General features: G+C 42.3%; 1 protein-coding gene across 3 annotated transcripts in view; it reads left to right on the plus strand.

The window, feature by feature from the left end:
* Positions 1–15,363, plus strand: part of qkia (QKI, KH domain containing, RNA binding a) — an 83,104-nt gene that overhangs the window by 14,119 nt on the left and 53,622 nt on the right. For all 3 annotated transcript variants that reach the window (XM_034111125.1, XM_034111124.1, XM_034111126.1), the window contains exon 2: positions 15,080–15,222. In XM_034111125.1, coding sequence (XP_033967016.1) covers positions 15,080–15,222 — 143 coding nt within the window. The remainder of the gene's footprint in view (positions 1–15,079; positions 15,223–15,363) is intronic.

Raw genomic sequence — 15,363 nt, forward strand, 5'->3', positions numbered from 1 at the left:
AGAGATAACCCCTTATGATCCTGTGTGTTTTCACAGCCACTGAGCCTGTTGGTCTCAAACTTTAGAAGTTAGATACAAACCCTTGCAGGTGTATAACAACAGCTGACACCTGACGTACACTTTGATGTGATATGTTTGTCTTCCTCTGTTCATTACTCATGTACCCTAAGCCTTGCTCAAATACTGTGTTGTATTCATAGAATTAGTGTAAACTGTAACTGAAATCATGCCACGGTAACGATAGGTATATATAGCAGCATGAAACACTAGCTGATTTCAACAGGTGAAAAAAAAGTCCCAGATTATTAATACACACATGGATATACACTCCCTGAACACTCACTGAGAGGTTTTGATTGGATGTTATGGCCATTTCTACGGCTTGGTTAGTTTAATCAGGTGTACACATTAAGCTGGTGACGAACGAGTGTGTATCAAACAGGAACATGTGACATTGAGCTGTCTTTATTAAGCCTTTGTTGTTGTTTTTCCCTTCAAATGCAACCCAATACAAGCACACAAGCTACAGCATGTGTATTAGCCATAGCATTGAACCAATGTCTGTCTGGCACACTCTTATCAGCAGCTGAGGATGATAACATTCATAAAGGTAGTTATTGCAGGGCTGTTGTATTTGATTGCATTAGATTATAGAAGTGTTTTCTTAGTAATACTCATTTTATTAAAGATAATTTATTTAAACTGAAGCCTGTATCTGATTGCGTCAGATTATAGTCTTTTCTTGGTCTCTTAAAGGAAATGCTGCATTAACAGAAAATCTCTTTGAGATAGCTGTGTCTTGGATAATGAACTCATGGCTCTGCTAAATGCACACACCTTGTCTTATTTGGTGCTGGCTACAGGACAGTGTTTTATTGTTTTCTCTCTTGACAGAAGACACTGAAACCTTAACAGTCTTAAAAGAACGTGATTAAAAAAGAATGACTTCCAAAACATTCAATTGTCACTTTATTCTAGTGTTGCACGGTGTACCGATACTTGAAAGGTACCGCGATACCCTGCCGTTAAAAACGATACGATTCCTCCGTTTCATTAGTATCGGTACTTTAAGAATAACGGGGAAAAGTACTCCAGTGAGAAAGCGCCGTTTTAATAAGAGCCGTGTGTGTTCAGCGCTCTGCTTCCACTCCCTGCACTGCAGCCGTGCCTGCAGTCCCGCCCTCTCAAGCACGCTCTAAGTCCCTCCCCTCTCTCGTGCACGCGGCCACGCGCTAGCTGCCAGAGCATGTGAGAAAACGAGAAGCATGGCTGCAAGTGGGAGTGCAACTGCCGCTGCGCCTCGGCTTGTTGACAAAAAAGACGCCAGAAGCGAAATTTGGAAGTATTTGAGCTCTATCTCTGACGGTGAGGGCAAGCCTACGGACACCACGAGGCCTGTCTGTAAGACATGGTTTAGGTCCCAGCAAACCAAGGGAGCCAACACATCAGACTTGGCTAAGCACCTGCTGACCGGCATCCAGAGCTGTTTAAAGATTTTAAAGACAGACAGGTTAGCCAATGTGATAGATAACATATTTACATCATGCTCAAGCCCATGCCCTCAAATCTAAGTCAAACAAGTGTAATTTATTTTGTGACAAACGAACGTTTTCGTAGTTTGACGAGGCAATTAATGGCAATGATAACTGTCTAATATGGCTATCTTTTTAGCTAACTTACCAATGTGGCAACATCTGCAATGTACATTTTGTCAATAATTATTCTGGCAGGCTCATGTGGCTCCCACCTGTTCCTCGCCCAAAACTACTTAAGTCACAGACTCACAGTTGATGTAAGGATTCGACGAAGGTTTACACTGAAAATGCAGCCACAGTCTTAATCTCTTTGTGTTGCCACTTCAGTGTTTCACGTGATGGCATCTATCACCCGAATGTTAACATAGCTTATTTAGTTTCCTTCACATTAGCCATTGTGTGTTTTTTAAAATGTTCATCAACTTTATTTAATAACTGTGAATTGAGATTATTTTGGACGCATGCAGAACCATGGGAAAGTTCACCTATTGGATCAGAGAACGATGGAGGCTAGATAACAGATACAAAGTAATCGTACGATAAATTGTCCTTTGTCCCTCCTATATTCCCCATTGGTTGTGAGCACTGTTGTCTCCTTAGTTACAGGGACAGGAAGTGCCGTGCATGTTATCTTCTGCAGTCACATTGACAGTCGGAGCCTTTCCTTCCTCCCTCTTCTCGTCTCGTTTCCTCTTCTGACAGCTGGACCTTTCCTGCCATTGTTGCCTGACAGAGGGGGCCGCTGTGTGTAGGGGCAGACACAGTTGAGATGTGTTTGATGGATGAATAGAGCGCTGCGTTTTTAGATAATTTGAATATTGATCGACAGTGTTAGCTCTGCTGTTCTCACAACTCTTTATATCGTAACAAGAGCCAGTCTGACACACAATGTCAATCTTACGGGCAGTGGGGAAATGGGGAATACCCCCTGTCACGGGCCAGAGGACATGGTTCCTGGGCGTCATGGGGGCCATAGTCTGCTCTTCCAATCCACATACATACACCCCATCTGCATGCATCCTGAATCTTCATCCTGTTATTCTTCCCAGCCCTTATCTCATATTCTCAGATCTTGTTGATCTCACAGCATGCATCCCGTGCTTCATTTTACATCGCATCCCCTCCGTTGTTGTGAGTGCAGTTGCATGTTTGGAAAAGTATGCCTGGAGCCTCGGTGGATAAAACGGTTGCGTTTCTGAAAGCCTAAGTAGCGTGTGTACATCAACCGAAACACCGGGCGTAGAGATAAATGTGTTAAAGCACAGTGAGAGAAGGATTCTTGAGGTCTCGCTGTTGTTTGTCTGCCTGATTTAACTGGCAGGTAAAGTCTGTGAAATGAGTTCCCACGAGATGCAGAAGAACTAACAATCTGCTTGGCTGTTTACGCTCATGCTTTTTTCACGCTTTGGATGTGTGTTTATGTTCATACTAATTAATCCACCAGTTTTGACTGCTCCTGTCCTAACTGAACATCCTTCTTAGTATGCATGGAAACACAGATATGGTTATATCGTATGGAAGTAAAAGGTTTGATTCTTCTTTGTGTTGTAGCTTTTTGAGGCAGGCAGTTTTTTCAGTTTTTCGACCAAGTATATCCCTTCAAAATGATTTTCAGCTCATGAGGCTTCTCTCTTAAAGCCAGCCTGTTAAATGACTATTGCTGTGACTTCCAATTTAACGCTACATATCACTCCCCCTTCAGATGGCAAAAGCAGCAGTTAAATAGCCTATCTTTTCGCCTGGTATTTTAGAGGGAGCCTGAGTCTGCATCTTGTGTGCACTAGTTTGGCTGTTTCCGCTGAGCTACAGCGTTGGGCTACTTTAAAAGGTGAACCAAGGAGAGGGTAAGCATTAGCACTGAACTCTATCTTCTGCCGTGCTGGATTAGACTATTTTTGCAATCGTTGAATAATTAGCATTATTTTGAAACTACCCTAAGAAGGAGCTTTTAGCTTTCTTTAACTACCACACTAACTCTCCCTGCTGCTTCCTGTAAGGGAATTAAATCTGAGTGTGAAAGAAAGAAAACAGTTTCTGTATCTTTCCACCTAGCCCACCCGCCCTGGGGTGCCTCCCCCGAGTGTAAGTGTGTGCGAGTGTGCATGCAGTCACAAGTCTCACCCCAGGATCCTGTTGAAAGTCCCCCCACGCAGAGAGTAATGAACGTTGGACCCTTGCGGCAACCATTAAGAGTAAGCCATTATGGTTCAGTATCGAGCCAGCCCTCCCTGCCAGTTTCCCCTCACTCTATGGTAGACCCCACTAAGTGCACAAAACTGGCACTCCTATGGCTCATTGAGCTGCCAGCGTGCCCCTCACCAGCACACAGACCCATAAAGCAGTTCCACATCATCAAATGTGATGATCCCTTATTCTAATTTTAGCCCACGGTTTTAGTGTCTCTGCAGATACTGTCTGAATTACGAATTTCACTGTGAAGCTCTCGATGGGTTTCGATGGTGCTCTGGGTAAGCAGGATAAGATGGGTTTTTGTCACTTATTTTAGAAATCATGGAAATATGTACCATAGTAGTTGAGCCAAATGTGACTAAGACAACCACTTTTTTGATTAATATGTCTGCAACATGTAACTAAATAGATCATATTCTTTTAAGTCACACATTGACAGACATTTCACCATTACATAGACGGCTCATCAGCCAGTGGAAGACGTTTATTGAACAGCTGCTTTAATAATCACCATCCTGTAATTTCATTTTTTGGACTCATGCTAATCATCATTGTTGCCAGATCTGGGACCATGACACAATTTTCTCTGACTTTTTGTTTTTAAAAGCCCGTCTTTGTGCTTTTTCCACCTACTGCATTCTGTAACATCGACATTTTGGCCACTTGACAGTTGTTTAAAGACTTTGCCTCAGTGATTATGCTGATCTCATAGTGGGCATCATAACTTGGCTTACTTTTAAGTTGAGTTTCCCAGGACAATCGCTGCACCTGTGTACCTGTCACAGCTGGTGCCACAGTTAAAGGAATGGTCCACTCACTAGATAATTAATCAAAACTTCAGTATTTAGTTAAACGTTATGTTTAAACCATACCCTGAAGAAATCAGCGATATTCCCCGGTAAATAATGATTTTATAGCTCTTTTTTATCAAGACCTGTATATTCCGTCTGGCCGCCGCCATGTTTGCCATTTTCAGTAGTCACGTGATGGTCGTGACGTCATCCATGCGTTCACTTTGTCAACACACGGAAAAATGGTGGAGTATTTCAGTTTGGACTCGTCAGCAGAGGAACAAGTTTTGACCAATGTGAAGAGATTGGATGGGGGAATTCATCCATACATATCAGTATGACAATACGACACCCTCTGTCCTAAGACCCTCACATCGTACAAGGAAAAACTTCCGAAGAAAACCCACAGTTTAAAGGGAACATGGGAGAAACCTCAGGGAGAGCAACAGAGGAGGGATCCCTCTCCCAGGACGGACAGACGTGCAATAGATGCCGTGTGTAAATTGAAAAGATAATACATTTGCAACATAGGTAGTCCAAATGTTTGGAAATGCATGTGTGTATAATGGGAAGATGATATAAGATACTATATGTATGCATGTAGTACCACCCTTGCTAGCGATTCCCTCTCTAGTTTAGCATACTCAGCTTCGTTGTCCCTGGCCATAGAATCACGATTTTATGGGGCCGGAAAAACTGGGGGGAAATACACACTAGTCGGTACTACGCTATATGGAAAGGCCACCAAAAACTGTCCTGGCCTGGACGTTAAAACGGGACTAGCCGCTGCAATGGAAATGCGCTATAACATACCTTATTCTTACTCCGAGCACTACTTCTGCTCCTCCGTCGCTTCACACTTGCAGAGGGCGATTTCTCAACTGGCCGAACTGGTGTCCTGGTCGGTGATGACACCAGAAAGACCGATGGTACTGCATCTCCATTGAGTAATGGTTGTTCTTTAAATCCCATGTTATGTTTGATCATACTCTCAGAGTAGTCGTCCGGAAATGTGAAATGTTCGCTGCATACATGAGCCTGTAAATCTCTCGGTTCGGGCCGGCCACATTTCGCTAGCCACTGCCTCCGAATGTACTTCTTATGCTTACCTTTTGGCAACAGATGGAACCGAGCATTCTGTGGATTGTTCCTATCCGAATTATGGAAATATTTCGCGATACAGTGAGGCATATTTGAAGAGAGAAACTACAGTAAATAACATGGAGATCAACGTGTCTTCGAAAACCAAACGCATGGATTACGTCACGTCCGGGAAATGGCGGCGCCCACAGTGTTGATGTTATTTCGGTATATAATCAGTTTAAAATCACTGATAATGTCATCGGATTAAAAAAAAAAAGAGAGAGACTGGCAGAGACTGGTCTGTTTTATCGGATGATAATTTTTAAAAAATGAGTGTCATGAGCATACCATTCCTTTTAAAGTGACAGCAGTCACTAGCCAGATGGTGCTCGTTTCCCATGCAATATTTTCAGTTGTCATATTTAAACAGGCATACTTTTTCAAATTCAATTTCAGATGTGGTAATTTTCTGGAATATAATTTAACGTTTATTCACTCCCTTTTCACCACTCTCAGCTTTGCCTTTCCTTTGGTCCCTCTCTACGTGTCTGCACTGTCTGTTTGCTTTGTTGAATCGCCAAACTAACATGCTATGACACGCTCCTACAGCTCACCATCGCTGCCAGCAGCCACTGAAAGCTGCTGGCAGCTTGGCTCTTCTTCCCCTTCCTGCATTCAGTAACAGTGACAGCAGGACAAAACATTGCATTTTCCCAGCTTTTATGATTAATGGTTTTGCTGATTGCTGTTCTTGGCCATCACCACACCTCCACATTCTGCTTTTAGCATACTTACTCTCAGCAGTTCAGCCAGAATGGAGGAGTTAAACTTGTCGTTGTTTCTGGCATAGATAAATGTAAAAATGTTTTTAATGAGGGTTGGATTTGAAAGACCAATGACTTTAGACTTTTTGTCAATGTAAAAGTAAAATAAAAGCAATTTTGATAGTTTCGAAAGATCTCTTTGTGTAGCTATACAACAAATAGATAAGTTTAACATTACATGTTTTGATTTGTATTGCAAACATCCTACTGTATTCATGATGAAAGTGCACTTAGTTCTGTCTTTAAAGGTTGAAGAGGGAATATTCCCACATGTTACCTTAACAACCAACAACCTTGTGACACTTGTTTCCACTGCTTTCAGCCGTCATGGTAAAATAATATAACCAGCAACAGTTTAAGAAGAATGTGACAATGATGGGTAATAAAGGACAATCTGCATTTCTCTTCTGGCCCTTTGTCAGCGGACTTACTATGTTTCAGTTGATGCTAAAGCGAGGTAAAGGAGAGACAAACTAACACCGTTTCCTTCTTGTTTCCTGCTGTATTTGTTCAGCAGATTTTCCTCTAAGGCGGTTTTCCTCCTCCCAACGTGTGGAGTGTTATTTCTGTGGGTTCACTGTCTCTGGAGAACCTTGCCTACAAAAGCTCATTAGCTCGTGTGGGTGTTTTAATGTTAATATGCCGTGTTTGTTTTCATATACTAGCATGTACCAGAGTTAGTCAGGTCAGAGCTCGCACATTCCTGTGCATTGTTGGGTCGTAGCTAAATGGTATGCAAGTGGTTATCTGTATGTGTTTTCAGGCAGCTTCAGCTCATTGTTGATGATCAGGCATAAGGCGTAGCTTTTAGGGAGGTAGCTGGCTGGGGTGTATAAACGAGGGGACTTGTGTTCATTTACAAACCCAGCATGTACAGTATATACGTTCTGCACCCGATTGTTTACCTTTTTCAAAAGAGATATCACTGGGTAAGCATTTTGTTGATGAAGAATGCATCTATTGCCCATTCCCAATATGGATGAAAGCTTAGTTCGCTCTGTGTCCTGGCTTTCCTTTTACCCATGAGATGAGTAAGCATGTGTGTAATGTATGGGAGTGTATTTCTGTAATTACATTTTTTTTGTACCTGGCTTGCGGAGGAGAGAATCCAGAAACCTTTTTATGTCAGTTGTTTATTTATTGGCCTATCTACTTAAAGACCTGACGCTGGAGCTTTTTACCCAGCCTGCCTTAGGAGAATCCCTGACACACAACATAAATCTCCCCTCCGGCTGCCAGCAATCCACCCCGTCATTTCTGTCTCGAGCCTTTGGGGACCTGCACTTGTATCCACATCATGTCAGGGTTCAGGAACTGTGTAAATATGTCACTGTAAAGCTGTTATGAATACTTCAGTACTATTTCGAATTGGATAGTTTTAAAATACACTGAGAGCATTCACATTTCTCTTAATAAATAGGTTAATTCTATTCTGCGTTGTTCACAATACCCACATACCTTATGGTCAGTAAAAACGTTGTTGATAACTGCTATTGCATATTGCCCCGTCCATACTGGCTGTGAAGTGATCCCTTTTGTTAGTGTAACTCCTATGGGATAGGAGGAAAAACCCTATGTCTTTGATTTGTTCCGAAAATACAGCCAGGGCTAATGTGTTGCCTCAGGGTTAGCCAAATCAAGTAATGTATTTATTTTATGTTGCCTCTTTGTGTTACTATCCATCTCCTACAGCTCAGCAGGGAGAAACTTAAGGGAAAACACAGACAGGAATTTCAACTAAAAACACTACCCAATAGGTAATATAAGGAAACAAATCTATCCGTTTTGCTCCAGCTTAATTACAAAGCTAGTTGAATGTGAATGAGCGCTATCGTGGGGGGCTAAAGCGCTTTGTGTTTTCTAAAACTGAGTATAGTCACACGTCTACAGCAATAAACGCTCCTATTCCATTCATTATTGCCTTTTCCCTCTCTGAATGTGTGGAAGGGGGCTGCTCGGATGCCATTGGGGGAACAACTTGCACCCAAGTGTGTTTTATACAACTGCAAGTAATGGACACGCTTGGATAATGGTGTCGCGAATGAGTTGGTGTATGTGATGTAGCCATTCCCATAAATGGGCTGAACAACGGTGATTTACAAACGGATATACTCATGTTTTACTGAGGAAATGTATTTACTAGCCTTCTAATTCCTTGGTTAATGTCCTTAAAACCCCATAAACAAATCTCATACTGAACGGAGCATCCTGCCCTGAACACTTAGTTAAAAACATGTGTACTGTCCAAAGTCCAGGAAAGCAGATTTCCCTTACTGAAACTATCATGACAGGATATTTCAGACCTGAATCTGGTGTTTTATTGGTAAGAACTGAAATAACTGCTGCTCTTAACTATGCTCAGAGTACAGCGTACTCATTAACAGCATAGCTATAGTTAGTGTGTGAACATCAAAGGATTGTGCCGTGTAGGCCTACTGTTAAATCAAAGATTAGGAAGTAAAAATGAGACCGAAGCACGAGGAAACTTTTTACCCCTCACAAAGCAGGAGGGGGAGAGAGGAGGCAGCTGGGAGTTGACGATAAGACCAAGAAATGCATACGTTTTCATGGCTCAGTAACCCTCACCAATGCGCACTATATTTCTGCTCCCTGCTTTAAAAGAAACCTGCGTCTTTCATATGCTTGGCCTGCCAAACCCTTAAACTGTTGAAGTGGAGTGTCGCCTTGGATAAAGTCGCCAGTGCCGTGAATAAAGGGCAGGAATGCATTAAACGCCCAAATCCTTTCGTTTGCAACGGGTACCCGGGCTTTGTGATTGCCAAAGTGCGCAGCTTTTAAAGTGAAAATGCTTGTTCCTCGTCTGAGTCTTGTTTCACTCGGGCACATTAAGGTGTATCTGTGATTACTGTTTTCTTTCTGACACAACCACAAGGTTTTTATGTCTACATTTGCCTCAGCAGCGTAGCCGCTCTCTTCTTCCCCATGTGTTCAAATCATGAATTGAGAAAACAGGGAAAGATTGAATCCCTGTCATTCACAGAGGTAAACATTTGATCATTTAAGATGAATTGGTGTTAAACTCGATCAGTTTCAGGTGCCAGATATTATCAGGCGAATACCAGGCAACACACGGCATGTAAAGCTGCTTTCCTATGGCGAAGCTGATCACACTGATTACATTTCTTATGATCTCTCTCTTCATGCATGCATGCACGCACGCACACAACGCTTAAGTGACAGATGTGCTCAGCATGGTCGGAGGACGTTTTGCTGTGAGCTACAGGGTGAGGACAAAGCAGTTCTATTTCTGGGCTCTTAATGGACATGTTCCCATTTTCCAGTGGAGCAGGTCTAGCTGAATTATCTCCCCCAGTCTATAAGCTGATTACAGGATCTCCTTCGTGACTACTGCACTGCTGAATTCTACTCGTTCTCTCTTTTTCTCCATCTTTGATCTCCCCTCCTCTGCGCTCTGTTCCCCTCGTTTGTCCTCATGCTGTGTTTCCATTGATTAGATCACATAAGGACGGAGAAGCTGCAATATCGGAACATATTTATACCTCATTTTGCTGTTCTTTTCTTCGTATGCCTTTCTCCTCCCCCCTCTCAACCGCTTCTGAACTATTTCCTTGGTTCTGCCGGTGCCACTTCTGTGTGATCATGTTTTGAGCATGAAGCTGAGTAAATAAAGGAAAAGCCTCCACATCCCATGATGCCGAGTTCACAGTGGCTGAGTCCGTCAAAATTCACTCAGATGTGCGGATTCACTTAATGGATTTGTTTCTCTCTGTCCCTCCCTAGTGCACATGGCTCTCCAGTCTAGACCTAGTTCTTATTTGCCCTATCAAGACGTTATAGTCTCTTTGTGGTTAGAAATCAGACCTTTTGCACGTGTTGCGTTTTCACATGTAGTCTGCCCGGTGAAGAACCAATCGCGAATGTGGTGGGAGTTACGCAAAAGCACTAATTGTGCAGATGATTTGCTTGGCGTGCTGCTCTTAAGCATCATTACATGATGTCGACATACTCCATTTTGCTCATCAGTAAGTTCATTTTTGCAATTCTAAGAATGTAGCCATGTTTACCTCATCAGTGTCTTGATTACATCGAGATTGTATTCTACAGACTATTAACTGCTTAAAACCTAGAGTGTTTAATGATGGGCATATATTAAGGACTATCTAGTAGCCATAAAGTAATGGCTTGGTATTCATTAAACCATTATCATAGGACAAATATGCTTACTGTTACTTTACCACCATTATTGTACAATCTTTCTTAGCAGATAAGATTTGCTATTGGTGAAAATGGCACAGCTGTCATCATGGAACCAAAGTATTAAATGTGTGTCACGTGGTAACAGGTGGCTGTTTATGTTAGCTCCAGGAAAGCTTTTTAATACACCTTGAGTCAAGTTATTACATATTATAGGTTTATCAAGGTCAATAATGAACTTTTTTAAATGTAACTTTTCAGACTACACTTGAATTCCTGTCTATCGACCCACTGCCATTGCCCTCTCCTATTAACTTCCTTTTGGGTATTCCCCTTCACTTTGATCACCAAAGAGATTAGGAGTTATCGTCTCCTTTCTTCAGCTTTCAGAGGGCATATAGATCTGCTTGTGACATTTCCTATTTCCACTGCAGGTTTGAAAAAAAGGGTAGACATTGAGCAAAAAGATAAACGGAAATATATGTTTCAACTTACAGGGAGGCTCGGTGTCAGTCAAGTACAACTGTGCTCTGCTTGCTCAGCACGGTTATAATTCTCTCTTTTCTCCATCTCTGCCTCATCAAACCTTCCTCCACTCTGCCCTCCAACTTCTCTCAAGGTTGATTCTTGGTTCTCCCTGACAGATGTCTGGGTGAAACTCTAAACTAGGGGTGCAACAACTAATCGACTTAATCGATTAAAATCGATTACCAAATTAGTTGCCAACTAATTCAGTCGTCGATTCGTTGGTGACGTCATCACGTGTGTTTTACGCGCCGTTAAGTTCCAACGTTATCGGTCTTTTTATCGGTACTGGAGACATTTACAAAATACATGTCATGTATTATTGCTACATAAGCATTATATCACAGTCTTAGAGTCGCCAACTCGTTTCTAAAATGCAAAAAGACAAACAAATGCGTCTATGATGTATCTTCGATCTTTCCAGTCCAGAAGAGATCTCTCCCACGTCTGTGTGCGAGGGGGCGGGGCAGTTTACATACACGCAGCTGCTACATGCAGCAACACACTGCGGAGATGGCGGAGTGAACGCGCTCCGAGGTGTGGTTAAACTTTACCCGTCTCGATGTGGATAATGCTCGTTGCCAAAAGTGCAATAAGAGTTTAGCATGTAAGGGCGGTAACACGAGCAATTTGTCTAAACATTTAGCAAAAGTGCTCCACATCCAGACGGAGGAATGCACCGGGTTCGACTGTCTTTCTAGTAGCTCTGTAGCCCCGTCCACGAGTCAGGCGTTATGTATGCTAGCAGCAACACACGGAGTTAACTACATTATACAAACATGGGTTAATGGTGAGAGGTAACTGAGTTATTTATTTTGTTAAGGTTTCAGCTATTCTGTTTACAGTTCTGGCATCACATTATTTAATACGATTTGTTAAAACATTGTTGTTTCTTTTGATGTGAAATATTATTTATTTAATTAAAATAAAAAGCAATGTTAGTTTTGTTCAAAATGTGTTTAGTTAATTTAATATATATGTATTTTTGAATCAAGTATTCATCTTTATTGTCTTCATTGTTAGTTTCCACATGCCTAAAACAATCTCAAGCTAAATCTAAAGGTTGATGGCTAAATAAGAGCGTTTGAGAAATTGTGCAAGGCATAATGGTCGATTAATCGTTTCATTAATCGATAGATTAATCGATTATCAAATTAGTCGTTTGTTGCAGCCCTACTCTAAACAGAGATATTCTAATCTCTTCCCGAGTGTGTGTGTGTGTGTGTGTGTGTGTGTGTGTGTGTGTGTGTTCAGCCAGCCCCCATAGGTAAATAGACAGCTCGTGGGTGTGGGTGTGGGTGTGGGTGTGGGTGTGGGTGGGTGGGGTCAGGTTGAGGATGAGCACTGCCACTGAGCTGAGAGACGGCTGAAGGGGAGTAAAGTGGTGGCTGGGGTCTGTTACCTCCCCTCATAGCTGTTAAACCCGTACAATGCCAAAATTCAAGAACAAATCTCACTTTTGATAGCCTACCCTTCTCTTACTCTCAGGTTGTCTTCCTCTTTTTGCCTTTTCTTTTCAAGATGGTGATCTGGTGTCTTTCTTACAAAGGCCTTTTCTGCCGGGGTGGACAGCTACACAAATGATTTTGTCGTCAATTCAAGGCAGGGGGTAATTTTTAGTTGAGCACATCGCTTCAGAATAGACTTGCCACGCTGAAATTAGAGGTTGTCAAATGCACGTCTCCACCAATTATGGCCCAGGAAGGCCCCCTTATGTTAATGTAGCATTTCAGCCAGAGGAAATAGAATTTAGAGGGGGGGGGTGGTGCAGTGCTGGTTGTTGTTGTGGAACAATGTCACATGTTCACACTTTTACTTTCTCTTGTTATCTGAAGGGTGGCTGTTTTGAGTTGCATTGGAGTTTGCAAATAGCACACATTATGTTTGCTGTCTGGTGAAAAGAAGTGATTTTGTAACCCACAGGAAATTGGCTCCTCTTTACTCGTCATTGATGGCTCCTACACACATACTTAGCCCACCAATGGTCTGTTAAATGGCTCCTCTGTGTTTATTAATTGCTACAGCAAGTAAGGTACTACGATTTATTATAACGTCTTCATTTCATTTTTGATAGAATGCCATTTAGTACTGATCATCTTTTCTAGAAATGCTAACTATGAGTGATTAGGCTGTGGAACATTTGCATATCATCCATCACAGAGTAACAGAGATTACACTTCTGACCTTGTGGTTAATGGTCTCCTTTACCACTAGGCCATCATGTTTATGTTTTATGGACCTCTTTTGGTCTCACAATAATGTATAGTTTACAGTCCTGTTTTCCCCTCTCCCATTACTGCCATGTTATGTCCTGATCCCCTCCCTGTATGATGTGTCCCGGCCAAGCCCCTCTGCTTGTACAAAAACCTTGAATGTGGCCTGAAACCGCTGGCATTGGTTAGGAGGACTGATGTAATCGATCTTCTGGGCTAGATACCATGAGGGTGAATTCATCTTTAGGGACCACTGGGAGTATCTGTGAGGACCACAGAGTGCTGAGGTCATGTTATTTGGGAAGGAGTAACTCTGGGCCGAGTCTCCTGGCCTGTTTGAACACTTTGGATGTGTCCCGCAGGTGTTTTCCACACAGCTGCAGACCAGATGTTTGTGTGTATGCTTGTCAGTGTCCATGAGCCCATCGATCACACATTATTCTTCTGTCTTTCGACAGAGTAAACCCGTCTCCAGCTCAGTAAATCCCAAAACCTGACTCCATGGATAAATCCACACTTTCTTTTCCAGTGTTTTATATTTAGCTCTTTTTTGTTTGTAAAAGTGGACGATTTTTAAACGACACAAAGACTAAACAAAAACCTAATTATAGAGCTTGGACCCACCTTCCACTTTAGCTTCAAAGCTTAGAGGTCAGGCAGGCTTTACCGAGGGCATCTAAAGTTGAGTGTCAGGTAACCAGCTGGAGTTTAATATAGAGTTCCTAACTGCTAGAAGTCTCCTAACACCCGCCCTCACTCCACCTCACACTCACCAATCCTTGAGGCCTCACCTGCCGTGCCACTTTGTTTTAACTGTGGCAGCCGTTTCACAAAAAGACTCTTCTCCGCAGATTTTGATCACATTTCTCTTTCACTTTACTGCTGTTTTTTTATTTCTTGGGTTCAGCAATAGCATGACAGACATATAGTGATGACACCTTTGGGAAGTTAGAAAGTGTGCGTGAGCATGTCTATTAACGAGTGTTACAACCACAAACGTCAATTCTGATCCAACACTGACACACTCACACACGATGAGCAGGAAGAATAAATGCCTCTTGTCAACCTGCACTGCACAGCATTCCTCTGCAGTGTGAATTCATGTAAGCTACGGAGGCAGTCAAATTGGGATGTGTGTGAATTGGTGGTGAGCGTGTGTGAGGGTTTGAGTCTCTGTTGGCAGTGTGTGAGAGAGTAAGAGAGGTCCATTAGTTTAATCTGACAGAGGGATCAGATCTGAAGGCATATACCTGAACGCTTCTCTGCGTCTCTTCTCTACACCGGCCCTGCCGCTCACACAGCCTGCTCTATTATAGAACAGCCACAGGGGAAAAGCAGGCAGAGAAAATAGACAATGGCCTCAACCTCCCATAATGCAGTGCTTAACTTTTTCTCTGCCATATAGAATAAGTTGTTCACAAACACAGATTTTCCGTTTTTAGTCGAACATTTGTTCTATCCAGGTATAAAGCAGTCTTTCTTTTTTACAGTTGCAGGCTAGGGTTTATTTATGAAGTACTCTCCAAAATATCCTCACACAATTGTTCATCTATAAAAGACAAACAATACTCAAGGCACTTGACACATTTCTGCTGTTTCTCTTTCCTTTCTTACAACAGAGATTGATATGCTACATTAAGCCTTTGCCCAGAAGTCAAAATCAATTTGACAGTTGTTTGATTGTGCTGTTTTTTCTTTTCTCTGTTGCTTACCACAGTGTGCGTATGTTTTATGTGTTTCAGAGATCAACAGAGTGCGCAAAGACATGTACAGCGACACAGTGAATGGCCTTGTGGAAAGACATCCTATGGAGCTGCCCGAGCCCCTCGGACCCATCGTCCACCAGCAGGAAAAACTGTTTGTGCCCGTCAAAGAGTACCCTGACGTAAGTCGCTGCTGTACACACATCACGATCTATTGCTGCCGTATGCAAGTCTCAGTTATAGCTCTGCATTTCTCTTGTTGTTTTAGAACTTATGAGGCAGATCAAATACATCTAATACTATGTCAGTATTGAGTGTTAAAA

This window comes from Pseudochaenichthys georgianus, chromosome 22 (genome assembly GCF_902827115.2).
Source record: "Pseudochaenichthys georgianus chromosome 22, fPseGeo1.2, whole genome shotgun sequence".
Classification (NCBI taxonomy): Eukaryota; Metazoa; Chordata; class Actinopteri; order Perciformes; family Channichthyidae; genus Pseudochaenichthys; species Pseudochaenichthys georgianus.